Source organism: Bactrocera dorsalis, chromosome 6 (genome assembly GCF_023373825.1).
Source record: "Bactrocera dorsalis isolate Fly_Bdor chromosome 6, ASM2337382v1, whole genome shotgun sequence".
Lineage (NCBI taxonomy): Eukaryota > Metazoa > Arthropoda > Insecta > Diptera > Tephritidae > Bactrocera > Bactrocera dorsalis.
Genome location: NC_064308.1, coordinates 24,490,324 through 24,517,034, shown reverse-complemented (window position 1 = coordinate 24,517,034; position 26,711 = coordinate 24,490,324). Strand labels below are relative to the sequence as shown.

General features: G+C 37.7%; 1 protein-coding gene and 1 pseudogene across 9 annotated transcripts in view; both read right to left on the bottom strand.

Moving 5' to 3' along the window:
* Positions 1–26,711, bottom strand: part of LOC105232901 (potassium voltage-gated channel protein Shal) — a 164,435-nt gene that overhangs the window by 45,991 nt on the left and 91,733 nt on the right. For 6 of the 9 annotated variants that reach the window (XR_007423237.1, XR_007423236.1, XM_049460359.1 and 3 more), the window contains exon 5: positions 17,133–17,285. The exons of 2 other annotated variants lie outside the window; for them this stretch is intronic. Coding sequence is in view for 4 of the 7 variants with exons in the window: in XM_049460359.1 (XP_049316316.1) it covers positions 17,133–17,285 (153 nt within the window). In the remaining 3 variants the exon portion in view is untranslated. Of the gene's footprint in view, positions 1–17,132; positions 17,286–19,230; positions 20,117–26,711 lie in introns of those variants that run through there. One more of the 9 variants, XR_007423238.1, reaches the window with a different exon arrangement.
* Positions 14,143–17,126, bottom strand: LOC125779556 (tigger transposable element-derived protein 6-like; annotated as a pseudogene).

The following is a 26,711-nucleotide window of genomic DNA, read 5'->3' as shown; positions in this document are numbered from 1 at the left end:
TGAAACAGTGGATTCCAGTTTGATGGATTCTTCACTAGTTTCTTTTTGAATTTTAGGCAAGTTCATAAGTTGTCGACCAATATTCTCTCATTTCCATATCTTGATCTTAGAGCTTCCTAAGCTAAATTGAAATTATAGTCATTTATTTAGTGCGAACTGCTTGACTATTACGCCTGCTTGACCTTTAGTTTTGTATCGGAGGTGATACAATTTTTGCCCTTGTGATAATTTTTTATGGTTTCTGTACACGGCTGCGAACATGTCCCGGATGGATGGCCATGGTTCATAACCTCCATGAAATATTTCCGTATCACACGCTGGCACTTTTAGATGAATGCCTGAACTTTCCTCTTGGGCTTGCAAATATGACAGCTCTACTCTACTGTGGGGAGTAGGTGCAATTGACTTTATAAGTTTTAATTGACCTGATGTCATTGCTTTTGTGTCTTCATACTGGTCTAAGCAGTTTTCGTTTTTGGCGTAAGCCGAGGTTTTGAAATTTTTCGGGTAGATCTGAATCGTTAGCTTCTACTATTCATTTATTTTTTATTTCTATTTCTATTTATTTTTTATTTCAGAGTTGTCTTCAATAGATGAAGATGCAAATCGAATGCAGTATCTAATTAACCTGGCACTCTCATGAATATCGAATGGTTTTCATGCAATATCGAATGTATGCTGGTGGGAGAAATTCATAGGCATGCCTCTATCTGAAGGTATGTTACATGACGGTCTTGCATTATCAGTTCACGTACGGCATCGATGTTTTCTGGCACAACGACTGTTTTTGGACGACCTTCACGGAATTCGTCTTTGAGCGAGCGTCGGCCACGATTGAATTCGTTGTACCAGTTTTTCACAGTGCTATAGGATGGTGCTGCATAGGCATACAAAGATTTTAGTTCATCGATGCACTCTTCTCGTGATAATCCACGTCGAAAGTTGTGAAAAATGATCGCACGAAAATGTTCACGAGGTAATTCCATTTTTTGGCCGAGAAGAATTTTTTAATTCCCTGTAAATAAAACAATTCACTATTAAATGACAAAACGTTCTGAGTGATCTTATGCTAAAAAATGTCAAAATTTCCAATGGAAATATCAGATTGCACCTGGCAACACTTAATGTTGCTTACGCCAGAGATATATATAGCAGCCTATGTATCAGAAATGTCTTTCCTCTGGTCCTTCGAGCCGGACCAGCAGGATGGCTTTCGTCAATAATAAAAAATAAAACATTTCGGAACAAATCCTAGAGCGGTGGCGGGCTACTTCTTGCAAAATTAGTGCACTTAAATATTACTTATAATAAAATTATCCAAAAGGTCGAATAATATTCGCATCTACATAAGCGCTCTTCGCATTGGTGATTAATGGGAATCAAAGCATTAACTAATTATGAAGAATTCTCTATTCTACGACTCTTTCACAAAATCCCTCTAATTTCATAGCCCTAACTCCAGGGCCAAGGAGTACCCATTCTGGCATGGAGTTGCTAACCTTTATAAGCGGGTAATACAGAAAAGGTATATAATAAAATACCGGTGAACCAAACCGATAAAATAAGAAATTATAAATAACCGCTAACAAAATAAATAAAAGCAAAGAATTTTTTACGATAATAATAAGTCGTTAAAACACGCAAAAGGAAATTACTACCTCCAGAGCCACTACTTACATAAAAAACAAATTTATATTAAACCCAAAATCGCTTCTTACAACTAATATTCTGCGCCCTCGGTTACTCCACCAACAGTAAGCCGATTTACATATATCAGCTTATACAGAATACTAGGCAATATATTCGCCTAGGGGACCCAGGATGTTTAAATGAGTTAGGCATCCACCAACTCTACCCGGGAAAAACTGGCGCACCCTAGGTAAACAAAGCTCGAAACACCACAGCCGATGATAGCATAACACAAGACAATTCACCATACCTATACAAACAAAAAGAATGGACCACGGGATAGCAGACATTTTCGTTCTACACAACTCGCACGTTAACATACGAGGTATGACAATAAGTAATGAGACTGATTCCATAAAAACCGTATATTTGAAAATTATTCTACTACTCTGCCATCCCCTTCAAAGTAGTCCCCTTGGGCAGCTATACAGCGATTCCAGCGCGTTTTCCATGCTTCGTAACATTTCTGGAACGCTTCGACTAGGATGTCCCCGAGTACCTTCGTCACGGCCGCCTGGATGTCCGTAATCAACTCAAAATGGGTGCCTTTGACCACCGATTTTGTTTTAGGAAGCAAACAAAAGTCACAGAGTGACATGTCGGGCGAATAAGGCGGCTGTTGCAACACGGCGATCTCTTTAGAGGCCAAATACTGGGACACGCTGAGGGCGGTGTGGCATGACGCGTTTCGTGATGAAGGATCCAGTTACGAGCGATGTCTGGGCGCAGCCTGTTGACTCGTTTTCGCAATCTTTCGAGTACTTGGCAATAGTAGACTTGATTCACAGTTTTCCCCGGAGGAACGAATTTTTTGTGGACGATTCCACGGCTATCAAAAAAGGCAATAATCATCGTTTTCAACTTCGACTTGCTCATGCGAGCTTTTCTCGGGCGGGGGGGCACGCGGAGACAACCATTGCAAGCTTTGACACGACTAAGAGCGCTATCACCATACACTCTTACAATTTTAGCGTACGTTTCCGACGCTGTTTCGCCCAATCTGGCGCAAAATTTTAACGCGACGCGTTGGTCTTGATTTCGTTTTTCCATTTTCGTGACGAGCACTACAAACACACGTTTACTCAACTTGACGCAGCAGGCGAACTAAACAAGCTAGAGCGATGGTACATATATCAATGGAGAGGGGAGGGATGCCGGAAAAAGAGAAAGGCAATTTCAAGGTCACAGGTTTACCACAAGCGTGGCAGTCATTACTGAATTGTCAAACCTCGTATACACTACGTCGCGTCGACACCCACTCTACTCTACTATCGGGTCTATCCTGCGCGCTACATTCAACATAATACGAACGATCATTTACTTTCATCGGGATACTGTCTCGCCAGCTCACCGTATATTTCCTTCGTACATTCGCCCGTAGCGAGTGCATTTACATTTCTTTATATATACATACTTAATTGTTAAATTCAAAATATCCAAATATTTTATTTCGTGAAGGAATGTTCTTGCTACAAAATTGTGTTTATAAAGTGTTTCTTAAAAGTGAGTTTCTTGAGTAAATTTTCCTGAAAAAATTTTTAAGTATTCCTGAACCTATATATGTATATTTATTAATTCTTAAACAAAAGTAATAAAAATACGCCAGCTATATCTCATGATGCAAAAAATAGCTGTAGCTTAAAAGAGACAAGATTATTCAACGAATATTTTTTTTACAATTGTGAGCGATCTCTTTAATATTTTCTGCGTTTTATGTTATTTGTTTAGTAGTAACTACTTGGCGTAAAATAAAAATTATTACTGAAATATTTAGAAAAAGATTTTGATATTGAAGGCAAATAAGGAAATGAAGGTGGGTGGTGATATGTTTAAGACGATAACGGAGTCTGTTGTAATAACCCACAATGACAATACATTTGAAGTTGCTTCAGGAAGTTGCTTGTGGAAGCTGATGAATATATTGAAGCTATTGAAGAACTGGAGTTGCCGAAATTTTTGAGAGAAGCACTTGTTGGTTTTGATACCGAAGGGCTCAATTCTAGTGATATTTTGCGAACGAATCAAATATACTTTGAAGAGATCCCCGTCATCCAATGCACAAAAAACAAGGACATAAAGTGGAAAACTAGAATGCCGTGAACTTTTAAATAAGATAAAATACAGTTTATATCACCACCAGCAGAGAGCAACACCATCGACAAGATTCCGTATTAATTTTTCATAAAATATTTGAATGACGAGTTGTTTGTTGGAGCAACTTACTATAATTTTTTTTTTAATAATGTTCTGTTTTCAATTTATAGGAGATTTAAATTTTAAACCATGCAGTGCTGGCTCAACATATAGCGTTTTTCCGGAAAGTAATACCACTGATTTACTTCCGCCACGACTATACTTTAGAGCGAGCTCTCACGCATCGACTGGATTCGGTAGAGGGCGTTCTTAGCTAACGAACGAGCGGCTAGTCAGTTGTCTTTGAGCACCTGGAGAGTCAGAACAAACATTTTCGCACGACGCGTTTATGTAAGTGGTGCAAGCTGAAAATACAGCGTACGTTAGAGCCGATGTAGGCGATTAAATTCCGTGTGAAACTCGGTAAATCTGTGACAGAGCCGTTTGATATGATCAAGTAGGCTTACTCAGATGTTGCTTTAGTAAAAGTGGTGTGTTTCGGTGGCGCTAGGCCTTTTTGGAGAAGGACTAATTGTCTTTTTTGACATCAAAGGCATCGTCAACCATGAACTTGTTCCTCCTGGACAAACCGTCAACGCAAAGTTTTACGTGGAAGTCCTCAGGAGACTCAAACGTAGGGTCATCGGGTCCGACAAGACATCGCAGCCAATTGGAAGTTGCACCACAACCCCGGAACATACCTCCTTTCTGGTGAACAGCTACCTAACCAAGGCGGACATTCCAACGTTTCCGCAGCCGGCCTACAGCCTAGATGTGGCCCTCCGGGACTTTTTTTGCTTCCTTGCCTGAAACGCAAGCGTTTTGAAATGGAGATCCAAGCAGCATGCACCGTGGCTCCCAAGGTTATTCCGAATAATATTTTCTGTTATGCCTTCAGTCGCGCTGCGGCGCTGCATCGACGCAGAGTTAAGCTATTATGGAAGCTTTTAAAGAATTTCCACGTCCACGTGTTTGGATGTACTACGACAGTCGTTATAACCTGCCTTTTTTTGCAAATAATATTACGGCTAATCGATTGTTCTCCTTGCGAAACCATCTGCATTTAACTGACATTTCTCTTCGCCCTAGAGGCTGCAAAGATCAGTTATTCGAAATGCGTTCAATCATTGAGCAAATTCGCCGCCGACTGAATGAATTAGAGGGGAATCTTTTCGTTGAAAGCCAATAATCCCATTGAAAGGAAAATTCATTGCCAAACAATATAATATATATATAATACGCAGGCATATCTCTTCTTTTAATGTAAGTTTGATCGCAGGAATGCACTGAAGCATTAGCCAATGAGTTCGGGAGATCTCGAAATTTAGATATATATTTCATTATGCTGTCTTCTACTTCTTTTTTTACCATAGGAATACCAAGATCTTAATGGATATTTTCATTACGCCTGTACCAACGCGACTGTTCTAAGAATTGGAACCATCGTATTACTTGCACAGGTCGTTCGGCATAGTCGAATGCCATGTATCCGCATTGCATAAAAGCACTTTTTTGTCAAGGCTAAGTTTCTTCTTCTTTTTTACTGGCGTAGACACCGCTTACACGGTTATAGCCGAGTTAACAACAGGGCGTCAGTCATTTCTTCCTTTTGCAATGTGTCGCCAATTGGAAATTCCAAGCGAAGCCAGGTTCATCTTCACCAGGACTTTCCAAAGGAGGTGAGGTCTTTCTCTCACTCTGCTTCCCCCGGTCGCTACTGCGTCGAATACTTTCAGAGCTGGAGTGTTTTTGTCCATTCGACAATATGAAATAGCTAGCGTTGTCGCTGTCTTTTATTTCGCATACAGCTCATTATTCCATCGAATGCGATATTCGCCGCGGCCAAAACGCAAAAGACCATACAACTTTCAAATAACCTTTCTCTCGAAAACTAGTAACGTCAATTCATCAGTTGTTATCATCGTCCATGCCTCTGCTCCATATAGCAGGACAGAGATGATAAATGACTTATAAAATGTTTTCTTTCTTTGTTCTTTGATTCTGATTTGCCTACTTAGTCCGATGTAGCACTTGTTGGCAAGAGTTATTCTGGGTTGGATTTAAATGCTGACGTTGCCGTTGCCGTTATTGCTGGTTCCATATACGCAATTATCTTCTAAGCCGCGAGTGCAATGACTGTTTGTTTGATGACGGAAGTTATTTCATCTTGAGCTCGTTCACTACCAGACCCATTTGCTTCGTTTCCTTATCCAATCTGGAAAAAGCAGAACTAATGGAGCGGTAAGCATCTGTACACTCTTATAGAAGAATGTACCTGATCGATTCACCCCTGCAGCTCGAATTATTTTCTTCGGCAGCAGATTGAACAAATCGCACGATAAGAAGTCGCCTTGTCTGAAACCTCGTTTGGTATCGAACGGCGCGGAGAGGTCCTTCCTGATCCTGACGCAGCTTTTGGTGTTGCTCAACGTCAGTTTACACAGCCGTATTAGTTTTTCGGGGATACCAAATTCAGACATCGCGGCATAAAGGCAGCTCCTTTTCGTGCTGTCGAAAGCAGCTTTGAAATCGACGAAGAGGTAATGTGTTCTCTTTTCAATGGTCTTTTCCAAGATTTAGCGCATGACGAATATCTGGCCAGTTGTTGATTTTCTAGGCCTAAAGTTACACTGATTAGGTCGAATCAATTTATTGACGGTGGGCTTTAATCTTTCACACAATACGCTCGATAGAACCTTATAAGCGATGTTGAGGAGGTTTATCCCACGGTAGTTGGCGCAGATTGTGGGGTCCCCTTTTTGTGCATTGGGCAGAGCTCACTTAAGTTTCAATAGTTGGGCATGCTTTCGTTCGACCATTTCTTACAAAAATGCTCATGCATGCTCCTTATCAATTCTTAGCCGCCGTATTTAAAAAGCTCGGCCGGCAATCCATCGCCGCGTTGTTTTTCTTTAGACGGGTCATTGATATTCGAATATGGAACGTCTGCTCCATCGTCATCGATTGCGGAATCGGGTTCGCCCTCTCCTGGCGTTATGCTTTAGTATGCTCTTGACATCGATTACTAGATCACCTTTTTCCAAAAATCAATGGTATGAGTTGCATCTGTACGTAAGGAGCTTGAAATGCGGTCCCACATTTGCCTTATACCGAGTTGTTGACGAGTGCTCTCAGAGAGCAGGAGTGCAAGTCGAGTAGAAAATCGTTCGGCTATCTATTGTGATTGCAGCTTTTCGACTTCGAACCTTCCTTGTGTTTTTTGACTTGCGGTTGTTGTTGCACAGAGGCGGGTGCGAATCTTGGATGTAAGAAGATAGTGGTCCAAGTCGATGTTAGGACCTCGGAGCGTACGCACGTCTAAAACGCTGGAGGTGTGTCTTCCGTCTACCACAACAGGTAGCTTTGTGAATTTTACTCTGGTGGAATCTAGTACTGCAGATAACCATGTTTCGGGCCTCGGCGAAGTCGATCAGCCTCAACCCATTTGGGAATGATTCCTCGTGGAGGCTGAATTTACCTACTGTTGTGATATCTGCATTGGCCACCCTTGCGTTAAATTAGCTAAACACGATTTTGATATCGTGGCGGAGACAGCTCTCATAGATGTGCTCCAAGCGCTCATATAAGACATCTTTGATAACATCGTCTTTCTCTTTCGTCGGGGCATGGGCGCAAATCCGCGATATGTTTAAGAACCTCGCTTTGATGCGGATTGTGGCTAGATGTTCAACCATCGGGACGACGGAGTATCTCTCCCACCACGAATCCTACACTGACTTTGCGCTCCTGTAGACACATGTAGTAAATGCCAAAAGGACTTACTCACCTCAGTCATTGTTCTGTCCATCGGATTTCTTGCACGGCGGTGCTGTCTGCCTTCACTCAAAGAGGATATCAACCAGCCGGGCAGCGGCACCTTCCCAAATAAGGGACCGGACATTCCAGGTGCATGTCCTCAAATCGTAATCCTTAATTCGTTTGCCATGGTCGTCATGAAAAGGGGGATCTTTCATCCGAGCCTGTAGATTAGTTTTCATTGGTAGTGTTTTTTACGTGGCGGGTCTCAAACTCAACGCTCAACGCTTCAAACGGATGTCCTTTGGCTTTACAGAGGATACTTGGTATAGGACCGGAAGTCGTGTGCTGCTTGAGTCATATGTAAAGAAACGTTTCTGGCCACTCCCAAGTGAATGGCAATGAGGACTTTACTCACTTGCGTGAACTTATATGACAGTTCGCTAACCATTCTTCGACAGAACTTAAAAGCTTTGCTAATATGTGACAATTGTTAATGACAATTGCTGTTTCATCCGCAAAAGTTAATGTCAATACATTACTAGCTGAGCCTAAAATATTGCCCTGTGTTACACCAGCCCTTATCTGTCGTTCATCACATATGAAAGCTCCTACTTTAATTGTCCTACTAAATTGTCTATTTTTTAAATAAGACTCAAATCTTTTATACAATTCTAAAGGTATAATTTCTTCAACCTTATATTAAAGACCTTCATGCCACACCTAATCAAAGTCGGAGCCAATTATAAAAATATTTATGAACAGTACTATCTGTGCTCAAATGCTTTTCTTATTTCGTTAGTTATTCTATTTAGTTGCTCTATCGTGCTATGTTTCGCAAGAAACTAGAATTAGTGGGTTGGTATTGTATTATTTTCGTAGAGGAAAGGAGAAATATTTGATAGTTGCACTTTTTCAGATATTTTAGAAAAGAAGGGTAGAAGACTGATTGGTCTACATGAAGACGGCTGTGTTAAGGTGTTGCCAGGTGCAATCTGACATTTCCATTGGAAAGTTTGACATTTTTTAGCATAACATCACTCAAAACGTTTTGTCATCTAATCGTGAATTGTTTTATTTACAGAGAATTAAAAAATTCATCTCGGCCAAAAAATGGAATTACCTCGTGAACATTTTCGTGCGATCATTTTTCACAACTTTCGACGTGGATTATCACGAGAAGAGTGCATCGATGAACTAAAATCTTTGTATGCCTATGCAGCACCATCCTATAGCACTGTGAAAAATTGGTACAACGAATTCAATCGTGGCCGACGCTCGCTCAAAGACGAATTCCGTGAAGGTCGTCCGAAAACAGCCGTTGTGCCAGAAAACATCGATGCCGTACGTGAACTGATAATGCAAGACCGTCATGTAACATACCTTCAGATAGAGGCATGCCTATGAATTTCTCCCACCAGCATACATTCGATATTGCATGAACACCTGGCCGTAAAAAAGGTTTGTTCTCGTTGGATCCCACACAATTTGACAATCGCTCAAAAAAAGGCTCGTGTGGATTGGTGTAAATAAATGCTGAAAAATACGATCGCGGTGCTTTAAAAGACGTTTATAAGATCGTCAAAAGAGCAATCCACCGTGTGGGTCTTCCAAGACGAGCCAAATCCAACGAAAAAAAAAAAACCATTTTCGTTGAAAAATATGCCTATTTTCATTGTTAGGCCAGAAATATATATAGCAGCCCTCGTATTTGGTAACTCAACTAGCATTTTTAGGGTAGTAATATCATGTCCCAGCAACTTCTTTGGATTAAGCTCTTTTATGGTTCTTATAATTTCAGAAGGTGAAATCTTAAAAGACTCTAGCGACTCGTTTGCTGTATTGGGTAAGATTGGCAGCTTAAAAATGTTATTTGCCAAATTAGGTTAATATACCTTTTCTAAGTGAATTGCAAAACAATCAGCCTTTTCCAGTTCACTTCGAGCCCAATTTCCACCCAAGTTTTGTATAGGCATGTAGGAGTTGATTGGTGGCTTCATAGACTTCTGAGCTTTCCAAAGGGAATTTCGCTTGTTCGAATTTGGACACAACTTCTTTATAACGGGTGATTTTTTTGAGGTTAGGATTTTCATGCATTAGTATTTGACAGATCACGTGGGATTTCAGACATGGTGTCAAAGAGAAAGATGCTCAGTATGCTTTGACATTTCATCATGAATAGACTTACTAACGAGCAACGCTTGCAAATCATTGAATTTTATTACCAAAATCAGTGTTCGGTTCGAAATGTGTTTCGTTTCGTTTTTATCGACAAATTTTGTTCAGCGATGAGGCTCATTTCTGGTTGAATGGCTACGTAAATAAGCAAAATTGCCGCATTTGGGGTGAAGAGCAACCAGAAGCCGTTCAAGAACTGCCCATGCATCCCGAAAAATGCACTGTTTGGTGTGGTTTGTACGCTGGTGGAATCATTGGACCGTATTTTTTCAAAGATGCTGTTGGACGCAACGTTACGGTGAATGGCGATCGCTATCGTTCGATGCTAACAAACTTTTTGTTGCCAAAAATGGAAGAACTGAACTTGGTTGACATGTGGTTTCAACAAGATGGCGCTACATGCCACACAGCTCGCGATTCTATGGCCATTTTGAGGGAAAACTTCGGACAACAATTCATCTCAAGAAATGGACCCGTAAGTTGGCCACCAAGATCATGCGATTTAACGCCTTTAGACTATTTTTTGTGGGGCTACGTCAAGTCTAAAGTCTACAGAAATAAGCCAGCAACTATTCCAGCTTTGGAAGACAACATTTCCGAAGAAATTCGGGCTATTCCGGCCGAAATGCTCGAAAAAGTTGCCCAAAATTGGACTTTCCGAATGGACCACCTAAGACGCAGCCGCGGTCAACATTTAAATGAAATTATCTTCAAAAAGTAAATGTCATGAACCAATCTAACGTTTCAAATAAAGAACCGATGAGATTTTGCAAATTTTATGCGTTTTTTTTTTTTAAAAAGTTATCAAGCTCTTAAAAAATCACCCTTTATACGTTTCGGTGTTGAATTCTTCCTCGCGTTTAAGTGCTTTTTTAATTTACGTACAGCCAGGAAAAATATTTATCGTTTGATTACGACGTGCTTGAGTTCAGACATACAATTTCCTTTTTAGATTTTTATATCCCTTTAGTTTGCAGTGTGATTTCTAACACAGCTACTACATTTTTATTTAAATCCTCTTTTTTAAGAGAACGTTTCGATCTGGGATGTAAATTACCACACACCACGCAGACTCTGCGTAAAGTGCAATATGATTCGCTTGCCCATATTCTTGGCAGTTTGGGCATTGTACTGCACCATTTTTTTGTGTAGTTCCTCAACGGTAATTCTGCGATGGAGCAGATATTTTAGATTGTAATTCAGATACATACGTTTTATTTTTCTTAAGTTGGTTAGAATCCAACATCAATTCTATTTAGAACATTGGTTGTGGGGCTTTGTTCCTGTTAAAAATGTTTACCACTGATATAATACTATAACCACCTTCTTCTAGAGCTTCTTTAACTTCATTACAGTATATCGAAGGCTCTATACCTTTTATGACAACTACTAGGCTTTTTGAACTCTTCAGTTGGTAAGAGTAATAATTATTATTTGACAAGTATTTACCAACATCCTTGAAAGTTTTTTTAGTGTACTGTATGTTTGTATTTTTGTTTCATCTACGTAACCTTTTTTAAGAGACCAATATGAAAATTGTTTGTGCCTATTAAATTGCTTATTTTGGAGGCAAGAGCATTTGAGCTCTGCTCACGCAAATAGATTGGAAGAGGTTTGGCATTCATATTGTGGTGGTACCCTTTGCATCGTTGTTATAGCAGGAACGCTACTCTCTTCCTTCCTTTTTCTTAATTAGCGAGCAAAATGTGTTAAAAGTTGAGCCCGTGGTAAAAACGCAGAAATCAGTGTTTGTTTTCAGTTGAACAATGTTGCCATTGTTCAATACGCATATATAGTTTTGCACACATCTATGTTTTCAATTACAATTTTTTATAATACAAAATATCAAAACTGAAAACAAACTATTAGGAATAGTATTGTATTTATAAATAATAGCATTCGACTCTGATTTTGAGTTAGTTTAAGAAAATTTCAAACATATTGATTATTCTTTTATAATTACTACAGTATATCGATATTGGCAACCCTACGGTTTGAGAGAGCAATCAGCTGACACGTTTCTACAGCAAAAATCCAAATGCCGTGGATTCCTACATTTAATAAACTTAAGAAATATAAAACTACGGCAAAGAGGCGCGCCCATAATAGCCCTGACAGACGACAGCGCTAATATGCATTAGCGGGCTTAATTTACATTTATTTGCGCATTTGACCCATGTCAATGCAAGTTTGTAATGCACAAGAATTCCGTGCATTTGGTTGAATTTACGAAATTTGAGTAGGCAACACTGCTCAAAAATGGCCGATTTTTGCTATTTATTGACAGATGTCGCTCGAAGTCTGCCACCTCCTTTGCGTATACAGCATCAGAGGCAAATAGTTTTATATTGCTAATTAAATTATGTGCAAGATCCATCCACCAATCAATATAAATTTTACGAAAAAATTCGTTTATTATTAACTACGTTAAAAGATAAGAGAGTAAAATTAAAAGCAATAACTGATTGTATTGCGGAAAAAGTTAAGAATAATGGAAAAATGGATAACAAACTGTGCGTTGTTTATTTTCTGCCATTTAAAAATATTAAAATTTGTTTTTGTTTATATACTTGCACATAATTTAATTAGCAATATAAAACTGTTTACCTCTGATGCTGTATACGCAAAGGAGGTGGCAGACTTCGAGCGACATCTGTCAAAAAATAGCAAAAATCGGTTATTGTTGAGCAGTGTTGTCTACTCAAATTTGGTAAATTCAGCTAAATGCACGAAATTCTTGTGCATTACAAAATTGCATTAACATTGGTCAAATGCGCAAGTAAATGTAAATTAAGCCCGCTAATGCATATCAGCGCTGTCGTCTGTCAGGGCTATAAGACAATTCTATTGTCATTTAGAATTTCTGGCTTGTTGCCATTTGGCGTGCCTGGTTGAAGTTTTTCGGTATTGACCGCAGATTTGACTGGACTGAATTTCCTTTTTGCGTTTATGTAGCGATCAATACCAGTCTGAACAGATGGTCCTGTTTTGCTTGGTACATTCTCACCTTGCATTTTGTTTTCCTTCGCTGTCCGGGTGCTTGCTGGTACCTGCATACTGGTTGCTGTCAGCGCATTTGTTGTTGCCCGATTGCTGTTTTCTGCTGCTTCTGCTGACTGCGTCCTTTGCTTAGTCTCTCTTTCGGCTGATCGCTGCGATAACTAATCATCGCCGTTACATTTTTTTGCCAGGAGTTGTTTTTTTTTGGCTCGACAAAGCTGAAGTGGGTATTTAAGGAATGCCTGCGGTTTTACTGGTGATGCTGAGCGTGCTTTATTGCTTTATTGCTTGTTTGATTTTTTCTTTTTGTTTTTAATTTTTATTTCATGCACTATTTGTTTATGTTTATTAATAATATACTCTGCACTGTTTTCTATTTGTTTGTTTGTTTTCAATTTAATATTTTTTTTTACTTTTTGTAAAGACCGAATTCACCTTGCGAATTAAAAAACACGTCCGTACAGCTTGAACACACTCTATCTAAAAGTATTTTGTTCATATAAAATGTTTTAAAAACCAAGTAAATAGGTAATAAGGTAAGTATGCTAACATATTATTGAAAGTTGTTCCCAGCCAGCAATTTTGTGAACAAATTTCATTGATTCGCATGAAAAAAATTCGTTTACGATTAGGGAAAATTTTAAGAATATTGGAGATTTTTCCCATGTGTAGTTCACGATAAGAAAAACACAAATTTTTGAATTTTTCCATGAGAGACCAAATCAAAAGGCTTTCACCGACATACTGGCGGCTATACCGGCCAACGAGCTAAAACACTCGTTCGACATGCTTTTGGACCGTGCAAAAAGCTGTATTGAAGTAGAAGGAGACTGTTTTGAATACCATACATTGATTTTGCCGAAAACCCCATTTTTTCTGTTTTTTTTAAGTCCTGTTTACTTTGAAGCGCACCTTGTATATATTATTTGGGAAACATGTAGATCGATTACATTTTTAAAAACACGATATCTATGGGATGAAATAGATACAGGCGCTGAGATCTTCATATACGGTATCGAAGTACTTGAGAAAGGTATTGTCCGACTTCAACTATTTTTAGATGAGAGGTAGAATACAGTTGTGCCAATATTTAAACTATGTTATATTTCAATATCTTCTGTGTTGTTTGAGTTATCTATGTAAAAGTCGAAGAAGCTGGAGTAGTTAAGAATGATGTCATGTAAAGTGATTAATATTATATACTAAATATGGTTTAATATTCGGAGTTTTTGCGCACCCAATATGATTATACAGTGAAACCTCCCACAAGCGGACATTGACGGTTCCGCAATTTTTGTCCGCTTATGGGGGGGGTCCGCTTGTAGGAGTGGGCGAATAAAAATTTTACTAAAATTTATACACATACTACTTTTTAAATAAATTAGATTTCTTGGTAATTTAATTTATATATTTCATTTTTATTGCGAGATGTTTCATAGTTATAATATATTGAACATATTTATTTATGTTTGGACTTTTAAAAATTCCTTTACCGAAGTCTGTCGCAACTTTCCTTGTTTCTGTTTTATAAAACAGTTTTCAAGATGACTTTCCAAGTTTTTGGCGTACTGGAATCCAGTAACGTCGTCACTAACGAATTTTTTAATGCGACGAAGCTGTTTTAGTGCTTCAGTGTATGATTTAATTTGACTCGCATCCTGAGCGCATACTTCATTGAGGTCTTCAGTTTCTCTGTCAGATAATTCGTCAGTAACCGTTTCGTCAATAACAATGTCAATATTATCATCTTCTGTAGTAACAATTTCGTCGATTAACAAAAAGTCATCGGAATGCTGCCCTTGCCCATTTTCATTTAAAAGCTTTATTAAAGCCGATAACGTAGATATGGCAATATCGTCCTCTGCATCGAAGTCAGAAATTTCGTTCAAACTTTTCTGGAAACCAGCTTTAGAAAAACAGTTTTTAATTGTTTCCATTGTTACGTTGTCCCATGCAGTCTTAATAAAATAAATAGCCTCCAAAATGTCAAAGGTTTTTGAAAGTTTGTTCATTGAACTTTCATCTGTTCTTGTTAAAATATGTTTGATAATATTGCATCTGTAGTGACATTTGAAATTCTGTATAATTCCCTGATCGAGGGGCTGGCAAATGGATGTTGTATTAGCAGGTAAAAAGATCAACTTTATATTATTAAGTTTAATATCTCGAGGGTGAGTTGTGGCATTGTCCAAAAATAGTAAAACTTTTCTCATCTGAGAGCCCATTTTTTTATCAAAAGTTAGTAGCCACTCACACATAATTTCACGAGACATCCAAGCTTTGGGATTTGACTTCCATTCAACTGGCAGATTTTTTATATCGCATTTTTTAAACGCGCGTGGGCATGCTGCTTTTCCGATCACCAACGGTTTTTCTTTATCTCCAGCCATATTGGCACACAATAGCACTGTTAATCTTTCCTTCGATAACTTACCGCCAACGCATTTTTCGTTCTTCAAGGCAAGAGTCTTATTTGGCAAAGCCCGGAAAAAAAGTCCAGTTTCATCTGCGTTAAATATATCTTCTGGTCTGTAGCCCAATAATAAGTCTGGTAGCTTTTGTTTGAATTGATGTACATCCTCAGGATTAACCTCAGCAGATTCCCCACATATGCATTTGAAAGTCACATTATGTCGTTTCCGCCATTTTTCCAACCATCCATTTGATGCCGAAAAAGTTTGAAGTCCTAATTGACCCGCAATTTGTTTTGCTTTTTCCTTTATAATAGGGCCCGACACTGGTATATTTTGATTTCTGGCTTTGACAAACCACTCAAAACACAAATTGTCTATTTTTGAACCATCACTATTTAAGAAGTTTTTCTTTTTATTTATGTTATCACCACTCAACCATATCCTTTTAATGTCTTCCTTTTTTTCACAATAGTGGCAGCCTGGAATTTTCCAATATCGAATCTTTAAAAGCAAACAAATAAAAGTAAAAAAAAATTGTACTATTATAAAGCACTAACCTTTTTCCGATTGCACGAACAGATAAATTTTCTTTCTCCAACACATTTAAAATTTCCATTTTTTCTTTAATAGAAAGTATTTTCTTTTTTTGTGGCATATTTTCCCGGTTAACACGACTTAAACGTTTTGCAAAGACAAATCAAATGAATCATAATTTTTATTTTTTCATGTTAATAGCTGCAAATTGCTACATATAGATCCCGTTACATCTTAACAAGTTACCGCTTGTCCTCACATTTTAACATATGGTGTGTGTACGAGTATGTACTCATATTACTCGTATATAGATTTCGGCTGTTCGGTTAGTTACTCTACATTTACTTCAATTATTGGTCTTCGTTGTCCTCAAATAAGAGTTTCGCGTCCGCTCATCAAAGGTTTTTTCTGTTTTCTTTACACTTTCGTTCAGTAATCCAAGTTTCTTGTCCCTTGTCGAGAGGTCCGCGTCCGCTTTCGAGAGGTAATGAAAATAAAAAGTAGTAAAAAAAGTGTCCGCGTCCGGTCACGAGAGGGTCCGGTTGTTAGAGTGGAATTTGTTCAGAAAACGCAAAGTAAAACTTGGTTCCTGAATTTTTGTCCGGTTAAGAGAGGGTCCTCTTATTGGAGGTGTCCGCAAGTAGAGATTTCACTGTATAATATTTAATTCATTTGACATTTTGTTAGAGAGTTGTGTATGTACGTAAAGTACTTTTGAGCATAACGTTTATGTCGAGATGTGCGTGGTTATTATCCAATTTCATTTACATTCACACAGTGTCATTAAATTTAGAAAGAAAATTTTCACTATTTTTGCCTAATTTATTTTTATTAGTTTAAGAAATAAGTACATTAAGACTATTGGGAAGTCACGCCATGCTAAAAATAACTTTAAAGTACAGATATCCCTACTAAGATCTCCCAAACCAAATATACAATAAATAGGGTGTCAATACTTCTATTTTGCTAATCTCAGCTTTCAATACCAAATGCCAAGTGTATTCAGTTTTATCAATCTATTTTAACGTTTATTTAGTAATGTCTTACATTGGCATACGGATAGAAAATTTTCAATTCTTCTCGTTTTATTAATCAATTTGAAGTACATATCTTGATTAGCTTGAGGTGTTACAAACAACCGTTAGAAAAGTTAAATTGGAATTCGAAATTGAAATAAGAGATTCGTTCAGATAGCGTTAATTTTAAAGTTGCAACCGAAGGTGTATGATTAGAAGATAAAGAAAAAAAATTAAAATCTTAAAGAAAAATAAAGCTTTTGGCTTATCGTTTCACGTGCTTTCAAGAACTAATATGCTTAATACATACTTCTTTACATAAAATGTTTTTATACAAACAAATTCTATACATATATAGAAACATATAGTACATACATATAAACAAAAAACAGTTGTGATTTTCATATTGTACCTGATAACGTTGAGAACAGCATCGGCCGCAACATGATTGCATTAAGCCAACAGCACTATTCGTTGAATGAGCAGGACTAGCCATCGGCGAAGGAGAACCAGTACGCTTCGGTTGACCATTGTACGGTATTTCAAGCTCAACAAATTCGCGATCCTTTTATTATTGTTTAACATTTATTTGTTAGTATATACAATACATATATTTTGGCAGCAATGTATGGAGAATTTAAAAACGAGCGGAGGCACAGCAATAAGTGTACAGCGGAAAAAAGAGGAAAACATTTACTCGTAAATTATATAATATGCTTACGATAATATATAGTTGCTATAGTTGTAAGTGAATTTTATATAGGAAATTAAATACACACATTTATAATATATAAAATTAATAGCAACATTTTTTTTTAGTTCAAAAATAATTGAATAAAAGAAAATATGACCATATACATATGTACATGCACGTATAGCATATACTTTCAAATTAATAAAATGATTTTTTGAAAATTATGCATTATCCAATGTTTTGGCAATTATACCAGTGTGACACTTTCAAAAAAAAAAAAATGTTTGTTTATTTGCTTTTTCGATAGCTTGTATTTCCATAAATATCCTGTGAAATCCGGAAGGTCGTATCTTCAACAGTTTTTGGATGGCAGCGTTCTAAAGAGCGACCACTCGGAGGTGCAAACATATACAGGGTGGGCCATATAAAATTTTAAATTTCGAAGATTGGGCGTAAAAGATTGAGTGTAGCGTTTGCTGTATGGCACGTAGCGCCGTCCTGCTAGAACCAAATGTTGTACAAGTCTTCCTCTTCAATTTGCTTGAAGAAAAATTCGGTTAACATTGCGCGATATCGTTCACCATTGATGGTTACGGTTCCTTCTTCATTTTCGAAGAAAAATGGGCCGATGATTCCACTAGACCAAAATCCGCACCATACAGTGATTGGCTTCTCGCCGATTACGTGCGGGTTTTCTGTGCCCAAATGCGACAATTTTGCTTGTTAACGTAACCATCGAGGTGGAAATGAGCCTCGTCCGAAAAGATGATTTTTCGGTAAAATTGACCATCCTCGGTCAAACGATCTTCTGCCCAATCTGCGAACTGTAGAATAGTGAATAGCGACCCATTTCGTAAATTTTAGACTTTTTACTGAATATCTGTCAATTTCCAAATGGTATTTGACGTTTCCAATGTCGAAATGTAGATAATTCAAATTTAAAACGTTAGATGGCCCACCCGTTATATGTAAGTGAAACTTTAAACGCTTTTTTCTCGAAACGACATTTTTCAGAATTGCTGACATCATAACTAAACGAGAAATTGACCGATCGACTTCAAATTAAAACTGAGAATTTTTTAATACATTTGCCATACAATGAACTACGATCTTTTTGATTGGTTGAAAATTTTCAATTTGGCATTAAAAAAACGATCATTTTTTTCATAAAAAACGATTTTTTTTCAAAATTATGTCATTTTCTTAATTTTTGATATTTTTCAAAGAACGTAGTCCATTTTATAGAAAATATATTTAAGTTTAATAAACATTTTGAATTTTTTGGTTTCAGCTACTCATTCGACCGTAATCATGCCAGCAGTTGAGACACTTTTTTTTTGGCCCCTCCGAAGACAGCCCATAACTCCGTTATTTTGAAAATTTTTGTAACAAAAAAAAATATAAAATATAGCTGAAAATATACTCTATCACGTTCAAAGAAGTTCGAAATATTCAATTGCGTACTTTCTCTTAAAAAAAATCACGAAAATCGGCTAATTTTTCATCCGTCACACTGGTATAGCCCCTTAAAGAACTCAAAAGTATTTTAAAATTTCAAAGCCCTCTTCAATTGTTATTCAAATACACACATATCTTTCCCAGGCTTTTTTATATATATAATACTTGCACATTTTAATATCATCGCAAATATGTTGCTAAAGAGTACATGCGTTTAATGCACATAACGGTTGTTTCTATAATTTAAAAGTAATTAAGATCGATTTATAAAGGATCTAAAAAGTTTTCTGAAATGTTCACAGTTAAACGTAAATAATTTAAAATATAATTAACCCCACTAGAATAGAAAATCACTTACAATTAAAGTACTCAGAAAACTGATACCGCGGTAATTATAGCAGCCGGCATTAACACCTTACGTTCTTCCGACCGTATTTAAAAAAAGAAGTTGATTCATGCGCAATTCCAGCTCCTCGTCCCCATTTTTGAGGAGCACAGCTGGTAGACTGTTTTAAGTTGAGCAATGGCTATTCGAACTTCGTATTGTTCAGATGGTAGTACGACGACGTTGTGTCGACAACTGTAGATTCGTGTTCTGTTCCCATGATATTGATAGCATTGCAGTCACCATTCCGCAAGCTTAAGAATCTGCTTCAGTTCTTTCGTTTGAAAATACATCCTTTTTCTCTTGTCTTCGATCAATGACCTCTTCAGGGCGGTACGAATAGAGTGGGCAATGCAATTCCAATGCTCTTACATAGCAAGAGTGAGATTGCTATATTCTTATCTTTCTGTGGTTATAAAAACTTGGCCACAACAAGGCAGTAGTCCGAATCAGTTTTGACCACTCGGATCGTGTGCACGTCAACCACACTGGAAGTATGCCTTCCGCCGTCACGACGTGATCGATTTTGTTTAATGTTCTTTCACCGGGAGATAGCAAAGTGACCTACTTACTCCCACGTTTCGTCAAAACCGTTCCGCTCACACCGTTCTCAGTAGCTTGACCGTAGAGACTGAATTTTCCAATTTTTTGAACAATTATACCTTCTTGGCATTGAAGTCACCAAGACGTATTTGAAAACAGGGAGGGGCAGCCCTCGTATAGCTGTTCTAGGTGCGAGTAAAACTCATCTTTGGCTTGTCGCACTTCTCGTTCCTTGAATATGCACACAAATTAGGCTAATGTTGTGAAACTTGGCCTTGATACACTCTTGAATCCGAAGAGGAGTTGGTAAAGGCTCCTGATTAAAAGTATACGAAATTTATGTTTATTAAAAATGAATTTTGTTTGTATTTTCACAATCTCACCAACGGAAATATAATATAAATGTTACACAATTTAATTCCAATAAAAATAAGTAGCAAATACGGCGGCGAGAATCCTGTTCCGATTTTCTGGAGCTGGCGATCGAGTTCTCGCGGATGGAGGTCGAAAGGTCTAATCGCGGTAGAGTAGCGGCGCAGTGCATAAGCGAATGTTGACGTGCGAATTGTTAATGTCGAATTGAGCCTTCCATCTCGATGTCCATCCTTTTTGTTGAATGGGTACATGTGTGGTGAGTTGTGTTGATGTTGTGTGGTGATGTAAGTGTATGGTGCCATCGGATGTGGTGTATGTGAGTTCGTCCTTAGGGTGCGCCAGTTTCTCCCGGGTAGAGTGGGGGGAGGCTTAGCTCATTTAAACATCCTCGGCCCCCTAGGCGAATATTTTGCCTAGTATTAAATGTATGTATATGCGATTTCATGTACATATGTATGTCGACGTACTGCTAGTGATGTAGCATGGCGACCGTCGGATATTTGGTGTTGGGGTTCTAATCATATTTACACCTTTGTGTAGAAACGGCTTTCGTTTGATATGAATTTTAATATACATACGTTTGAGATAAGCAACTTTATTTTGCGGACGACATACCGGTTTAATACGCGGATTATTTATTATTGTCTTTTCCATCTTATTTGCAATTGTTGCAATTTTTTTTTATTATCGATTATGGTTTATTAAGGACAGGTACTCCACGCCTGGCTCAAGTGTGGCCAGAATGGTGCTCCTTTGAAAACTTTCCCTGAGGTTAGGGCTTTTAAATGAGAGGGATCTTGCGAAAGAGTAGCCGTGAATTGCGAACGGCTTCATTTTAAAATGTATTGTGGTAATTTCCATCCACTTTTTTTTAAAAGTGCAATGTTAACCAACTACCCTTGTGGGGAGCGCTTATGTAGGTGCGATAAGAGCTACCTTTGCTTTTGGTACGTCTATGTGCGCCACTGTATCACATTGAGACTAAGGTGATCCCTTAGCTTTCCTTTTGAGTTTTTACTCATAATTTGAAAATTTAGCTATGTAGCAATATTGAACGAAATATCTCGATTTTTTGACTTTCTAGTATGTACAATTGAAGACATAAGCCGTATTATTTACATTTTGTCATATTGAAATAGTAATTAGGTTGTGTTCGTGGTATCGCTTTGTATGCGCACATATATGTTGCGCAATATGGATATTCAAAAACCGTATTAGCTTGGTATGTGGGAAATAGTTTACTCATCGCTGTATTTATATCTGCGAAATTTTAGTTCGGCTTCATTTGTTCGTAACATAAATCTTGCGTCAGTAATCATAAGTGGCGAAGGCTACCCTGGGGGGTCGAAAAGTGACAAATATTTGAATGTTTATTATTGTCAGATTGAATTCTGACTTTGTTTTTTCTGTCAATATGTGGGATGTTGCACAATTGTGGCTCTAAAGGTAGTCGTGGGACGTACTGGCCATTATTTGATCGCATAGATGTGGCTTTAGAGAAGTCCTCACAATACTGATCTACTTTAGTTTTGTTTTATATTCGGGGAAGTTTCCGAATGTCTTGATATTTCCTTAATTGTGAATTAAGGCATTGATTTGATTTTTTCTCAACTTGAGTTTATGTGGTGATAACTAGTTCAGTAACTAGTCCACTTTGTGTTTGGCTGTGCAGCATTTGAACCTTTTGTGCAACATGGTGTCTCTTGGCAATTTTTAAAATTGTGAACCGCGGAATTTGCTTTTGCAACTATGCCCGTCGTTCTTTTTGTAAAAGCGCTTCTCTGGAGTGAGATTGGATATCTGCTGTAATGAAGCATTGAATTGTGTCTTTTCTGACAATATAAGCAGTTAAATTTACTTTTGCAACTTTTAAGACTATGTGTATGGGACAAGCAGTTTGTACAGAGTCTTTTTGATCCTACAAAGTTGTTTCTTTCGTTAATGTTTAATTTTTTAAACTTTTCGCAAGTTTTAAGCTTATGCCCTCTTGTGCATAGTTCGCATGACGTATGTGTTCTTTGTTCGGATGTGAACGATTGTGTTTTGTTAAAAATTATGTTTGATTTGTTTTTGCTTCTAACTTGGGGTCTATTTAAGCTTCTATTTTGGTCGTGTTTAATGTTCTTTTTTTTTTTGATTACTTTTTCTTCTAACCTTTCCGCAATTTCATATTGGGTGGTGAGAAAATCTTTCATCTGTTGCCACGTTGGGCACTTTTTCCGTGATGAGAGCGATTGCTCCTATAGAAGTAACGACTTTTCTGGTAATGCGACGGTGCAAATGTTTACCAGAATTGGGTCTCAGCTATCTGTGGGAATATTTTGTGTCGACAGAATCGACAAACAGTTTGAAACAGTGGATTGAAGTGTTACAAATTCTTCACTTGTTTCTTTCTTGATTTTAGGCATGTTTAATAGTGTCATTACTTGCTTATCGACCAATATTCTTTCGTTTTCATATCTAGCTTTTAGAGCTTCCCAAGCCAAATTGAAATTATCGTCATTAAGAGCGAACTGTTTTACTATGACGCCTGCTTGACCTTTTGTCTTGCATCGGAGGTGAAGCAATTTTTGTGCTTTTGATAGTTCTGGATGGTTGATGTAAACGGCTGTAAACATATCCCGGAAGGACGGCCATTCTTCATAACCTTCATAGAATGTTTCTGTGTCACATGGCGGCAACTCGAGGTGGATGCCGGAACTTGCCTTTTGACTTTCTATTTGTGGCAGCTCTACTCCACTGCGGGGAGTAGGTGCAATTGCTTTAAGAGTTTTAATTGATCGAAGATCATCGCTTTTGTTTCTTCGTACTGGTCTAAGCAGTTTTCGTATATTGCATAAGCCGAGGATTTGAAATTGTGTGTATCTGAATCGTCAGAATCTAGAATGGCGTCATGAACCGCTTGGGAGCGAGTCCAAAAATTTGTAAGATTTTGATTTTTGATTTCTAATAACGATTCAGAGTTTTCATGAATCGGTGAGGAGGCAAATCTGGTGCAGTATCTTATTAAACTGTCGCTTTGTGAAATGAATTTAACAACCTGCTTTGAGCGTGTAGCTCCTGCAGGTGTATTTTGATGTGTATCATTATGAACCATTTTTGATATATTGGGCATTAAAATATTTCTCAAACGAATTAAATTTTTCTCAGAGTAAACTGATTTCAATATGGAAATTGAATTGAAACTTTTTAGGTAAACGTTTTTATTTTCAGTTTAGGTTGCTAACCAACGAATATGTTTCGTGTTATTATTATCTTTTCTGTTTATTGCAAAATAATAATATTTCTGTATTTTATTTTAGTTTTATAAACACCTTTTACGTCCTTATGTTAGTATTTGGGTACACCCTAATACTTGGAACTGTATGAACATATGTATGTATGTGCTTATGATGGTACTTATGTTGTGTGCAATTGAGAGCTCGCTGAGGAGATCAATGCGCTGTTTACATAAGTATGCACGAATTGTTTGTGGCTTATGATTATGCTTTGTCTTATATTCTTAAGCAATTGAGAGCTCGTCAGAAAGATCAATTCGTTTTTGTACGCAATCCTGCTTGTTTTTGTTTGCCAAAGAACAAGAGGTATTGCCGGTTAATTGCCAATGTGGACTTTGAATTTGTAAATATGTGTATACGAATATGTACTATATATATTCAATTATTTTTTGTGCAAAGCTGCGTTTTTGTTTATATTTTTTGTTAGATTTTAAGATATTATGTATTTGTTTTAACAATTTGTTGTATTGTTAATTTCCCCAAATCGTTTATTTAATTTCACAATCAAATATTACTTTTTTAATAATTTTGTAATATTTAATTGACCCAATGTATGTAGGGTATAGCATAGACAGATTTGAGAGAACGCGAAAACGGAATAGAAAGAAGATATTTTCTCTCGTATACATACATATATGTTCATACATATATAAGCAAATACGCGCTTCTAAATAGTTTCTATAAGAACGGCTGTTTGATATGCTTTATAGATAAGTATATTATATGTGAGTACATAAATATATATTTTGGGTTTTCCGGAAAAATTTTCGCAAGTAATTTCTTTCATATATGTTTGTATAACTTTATTTATACCTGTATTTTACCGTGTTTGGTAAAATTTTATTAGCCGTTGAACCGGATTTTCATTACAGGTAAAATGATATATACATATGTAAGTACGACTGTAATTTAAGGTATATACATACATACATATGTATGTGCATATGTTAAATATAAGTTATCGCGAGAAAACGACACACCCTAAAGTTATCGGGAGGAAACTACACACCCTATTTCCCGTCGTAATAAGAGCCTACCACTCTGCACATGTCGCTAAGTTAGCACATTTTGCGTGAGAACATTGGCCAGACATCAAAGTAAACTAACACAATGCACGAGGCGCAAGGTCAGCAAAACGTCTGCAGAGGAGCCACAACGCGATGCGGGTTGGTGGCTTGAGCTAAGTTAGGGATAATTATAAGTTTCACTTTATACTTGACAACTAAGCCGAGATGACGGCAAATAAAGTAATTTTGAATTAAACATTACATTTGAATAATTGGCGCCCAACGTGGGGCCCGCGAGTGAAAAGTTTAATAGAAAAATATAAAGTTCTTAACTCGACTCGTGTAACTACGACAGCTGGCTCACTTAAAATCAACAACAATCAACTACTTGGACTCAACGTGGACTTAAAGAAGAGACAACCTTTGGCCCGATCAACTAACCGGAAGAACCTGAACCTAATCTTAATCTATTCAAATCCAATGGAAGGGTAAGTGAGATGCTCGTTTCCTGGAATAAATATAGAATGATAATGAATAAAATAAAAGAAAGTGACAGAACAAAAATTTAATGAGTGAAGGTCTGGAAGACCCTTTTAGAAATTTAAAGTTAGGAAGTCAGAAAGCAAATATGAACACAGAACAAATAAGCGAGTTAATTAAGGCGGAAGTTAGAAGTGCTTTGGCAGCACAAAGGTTGGAGTTCGATAGGAAGTTAGGAGCAATCCAAAACCAGGTGACGGGCAGCAGGCCAAAGGTAGAAAAATATCTAAAGGTATCTGTAAATCCACTAGTGACATGTGACATAACGCTTGATGCGATCAAATCATTTCCCGAATTTCATGGTCACATAGGCACATATGTGTCATGGCGCGAGGCGGCGCATAACGCTTATGAACTGTTCAAAAGATACGATGGCAGTGAACGACACTACCAAGCAGTTACCATTTTGAGGAACAAAATAAGAGGGGCTGCCGATGTGGTCCTCTCATCATTTAGTACAGTTCTGAATTTTAATGCCATTATATCACGTTTAGATTTTACGTACGCGGACAAACGTCCCGTATATCTTATAGAGCAGGAATTATCTACCTTAAGACAGGGTTCTAGGTCCTGTCTGGAATTCTACGATGAGGTAGAAAAGAAGCTAACGTTACTAGCTAATAAGACTATAATGTTTTACGAGAGTAGCGTGGCAGAAATTATAAACGAGAAATATAGGGCAGATGCCCTTATGCGATATTCTTTTCGCTTCACGGCCGTCTGACCTTCCGTCTGCTCTTGCTTTAGCACAGGAGGTAGACTCAAACCATGAGCGGTATGCGTTCGCGGCCAATTTTGCTGCCAGGAACGTCGAGGGCAACCACATTAAAAAAAAATAATAATATAATTGCAAGCCAGAACAACCATAGGACAAACACTTACGATCCACCCTCAGCTCATAAGAGCCCACACTACTATAGTAATAGGCAGTACAAACCCGGACATGCACCTCATTTTACGGAAAATCAAAGGGTAAATAACGGACGTGACAGCGACAGACTAGTTAGAGCGGAACCAATGGACGTTGATCCATCCTTTAAACACCAATCGTTTGACAGAGACCGAGGTGCTTATCAAGGAAACAGTAATAGAACGCAACAGGGCTATCAACAAAAAGGTCCAGCAAATTCTGGACGTTACACAGGACCAAAGATCCAACGTGTTAATCATCTGGAGGAGGAAGTTGAGCTACAGAGTGAATCATTGTACGGTGCAGAAGCCGAACAAGCGACGGATGACGTAAGTTTAGATCAACTTAATTTTTTAGGGGAAGGTCCCTCCTACCCTGGATTTCAAAGTCCCTAGGGGGGAAGGAAGTGAAACTCCTTATCGATACCGGTGCGTCGAGGAGTTATATGAAACCAACACCGGCTTTAAGGACACAACATTTCAGGGACACATTCTCTGTAAAATCTATTCACGGGGTTACTTCTATCATGGAAAAATGCTACATAAAAATATTTGGCGTAGTGGCAGAATTTTTCATCTTACCGGACTTAACATCATTTGATCCATGCGAACATTGACCTTAAATCAAACACAATAAATCATGATTTTGGTGAGGAGGAAATCTTCTTCATTTCCAGTCATGACGTAAGCCATCTTAGGCTTCAAACAAATCTAGTACCAACAGACGTTAGGGAAGATTTTTCTAGGATGATCAAAAGGATGAATGTGGTTTTTGCTGACCCCAATGAGGCACTACCATACA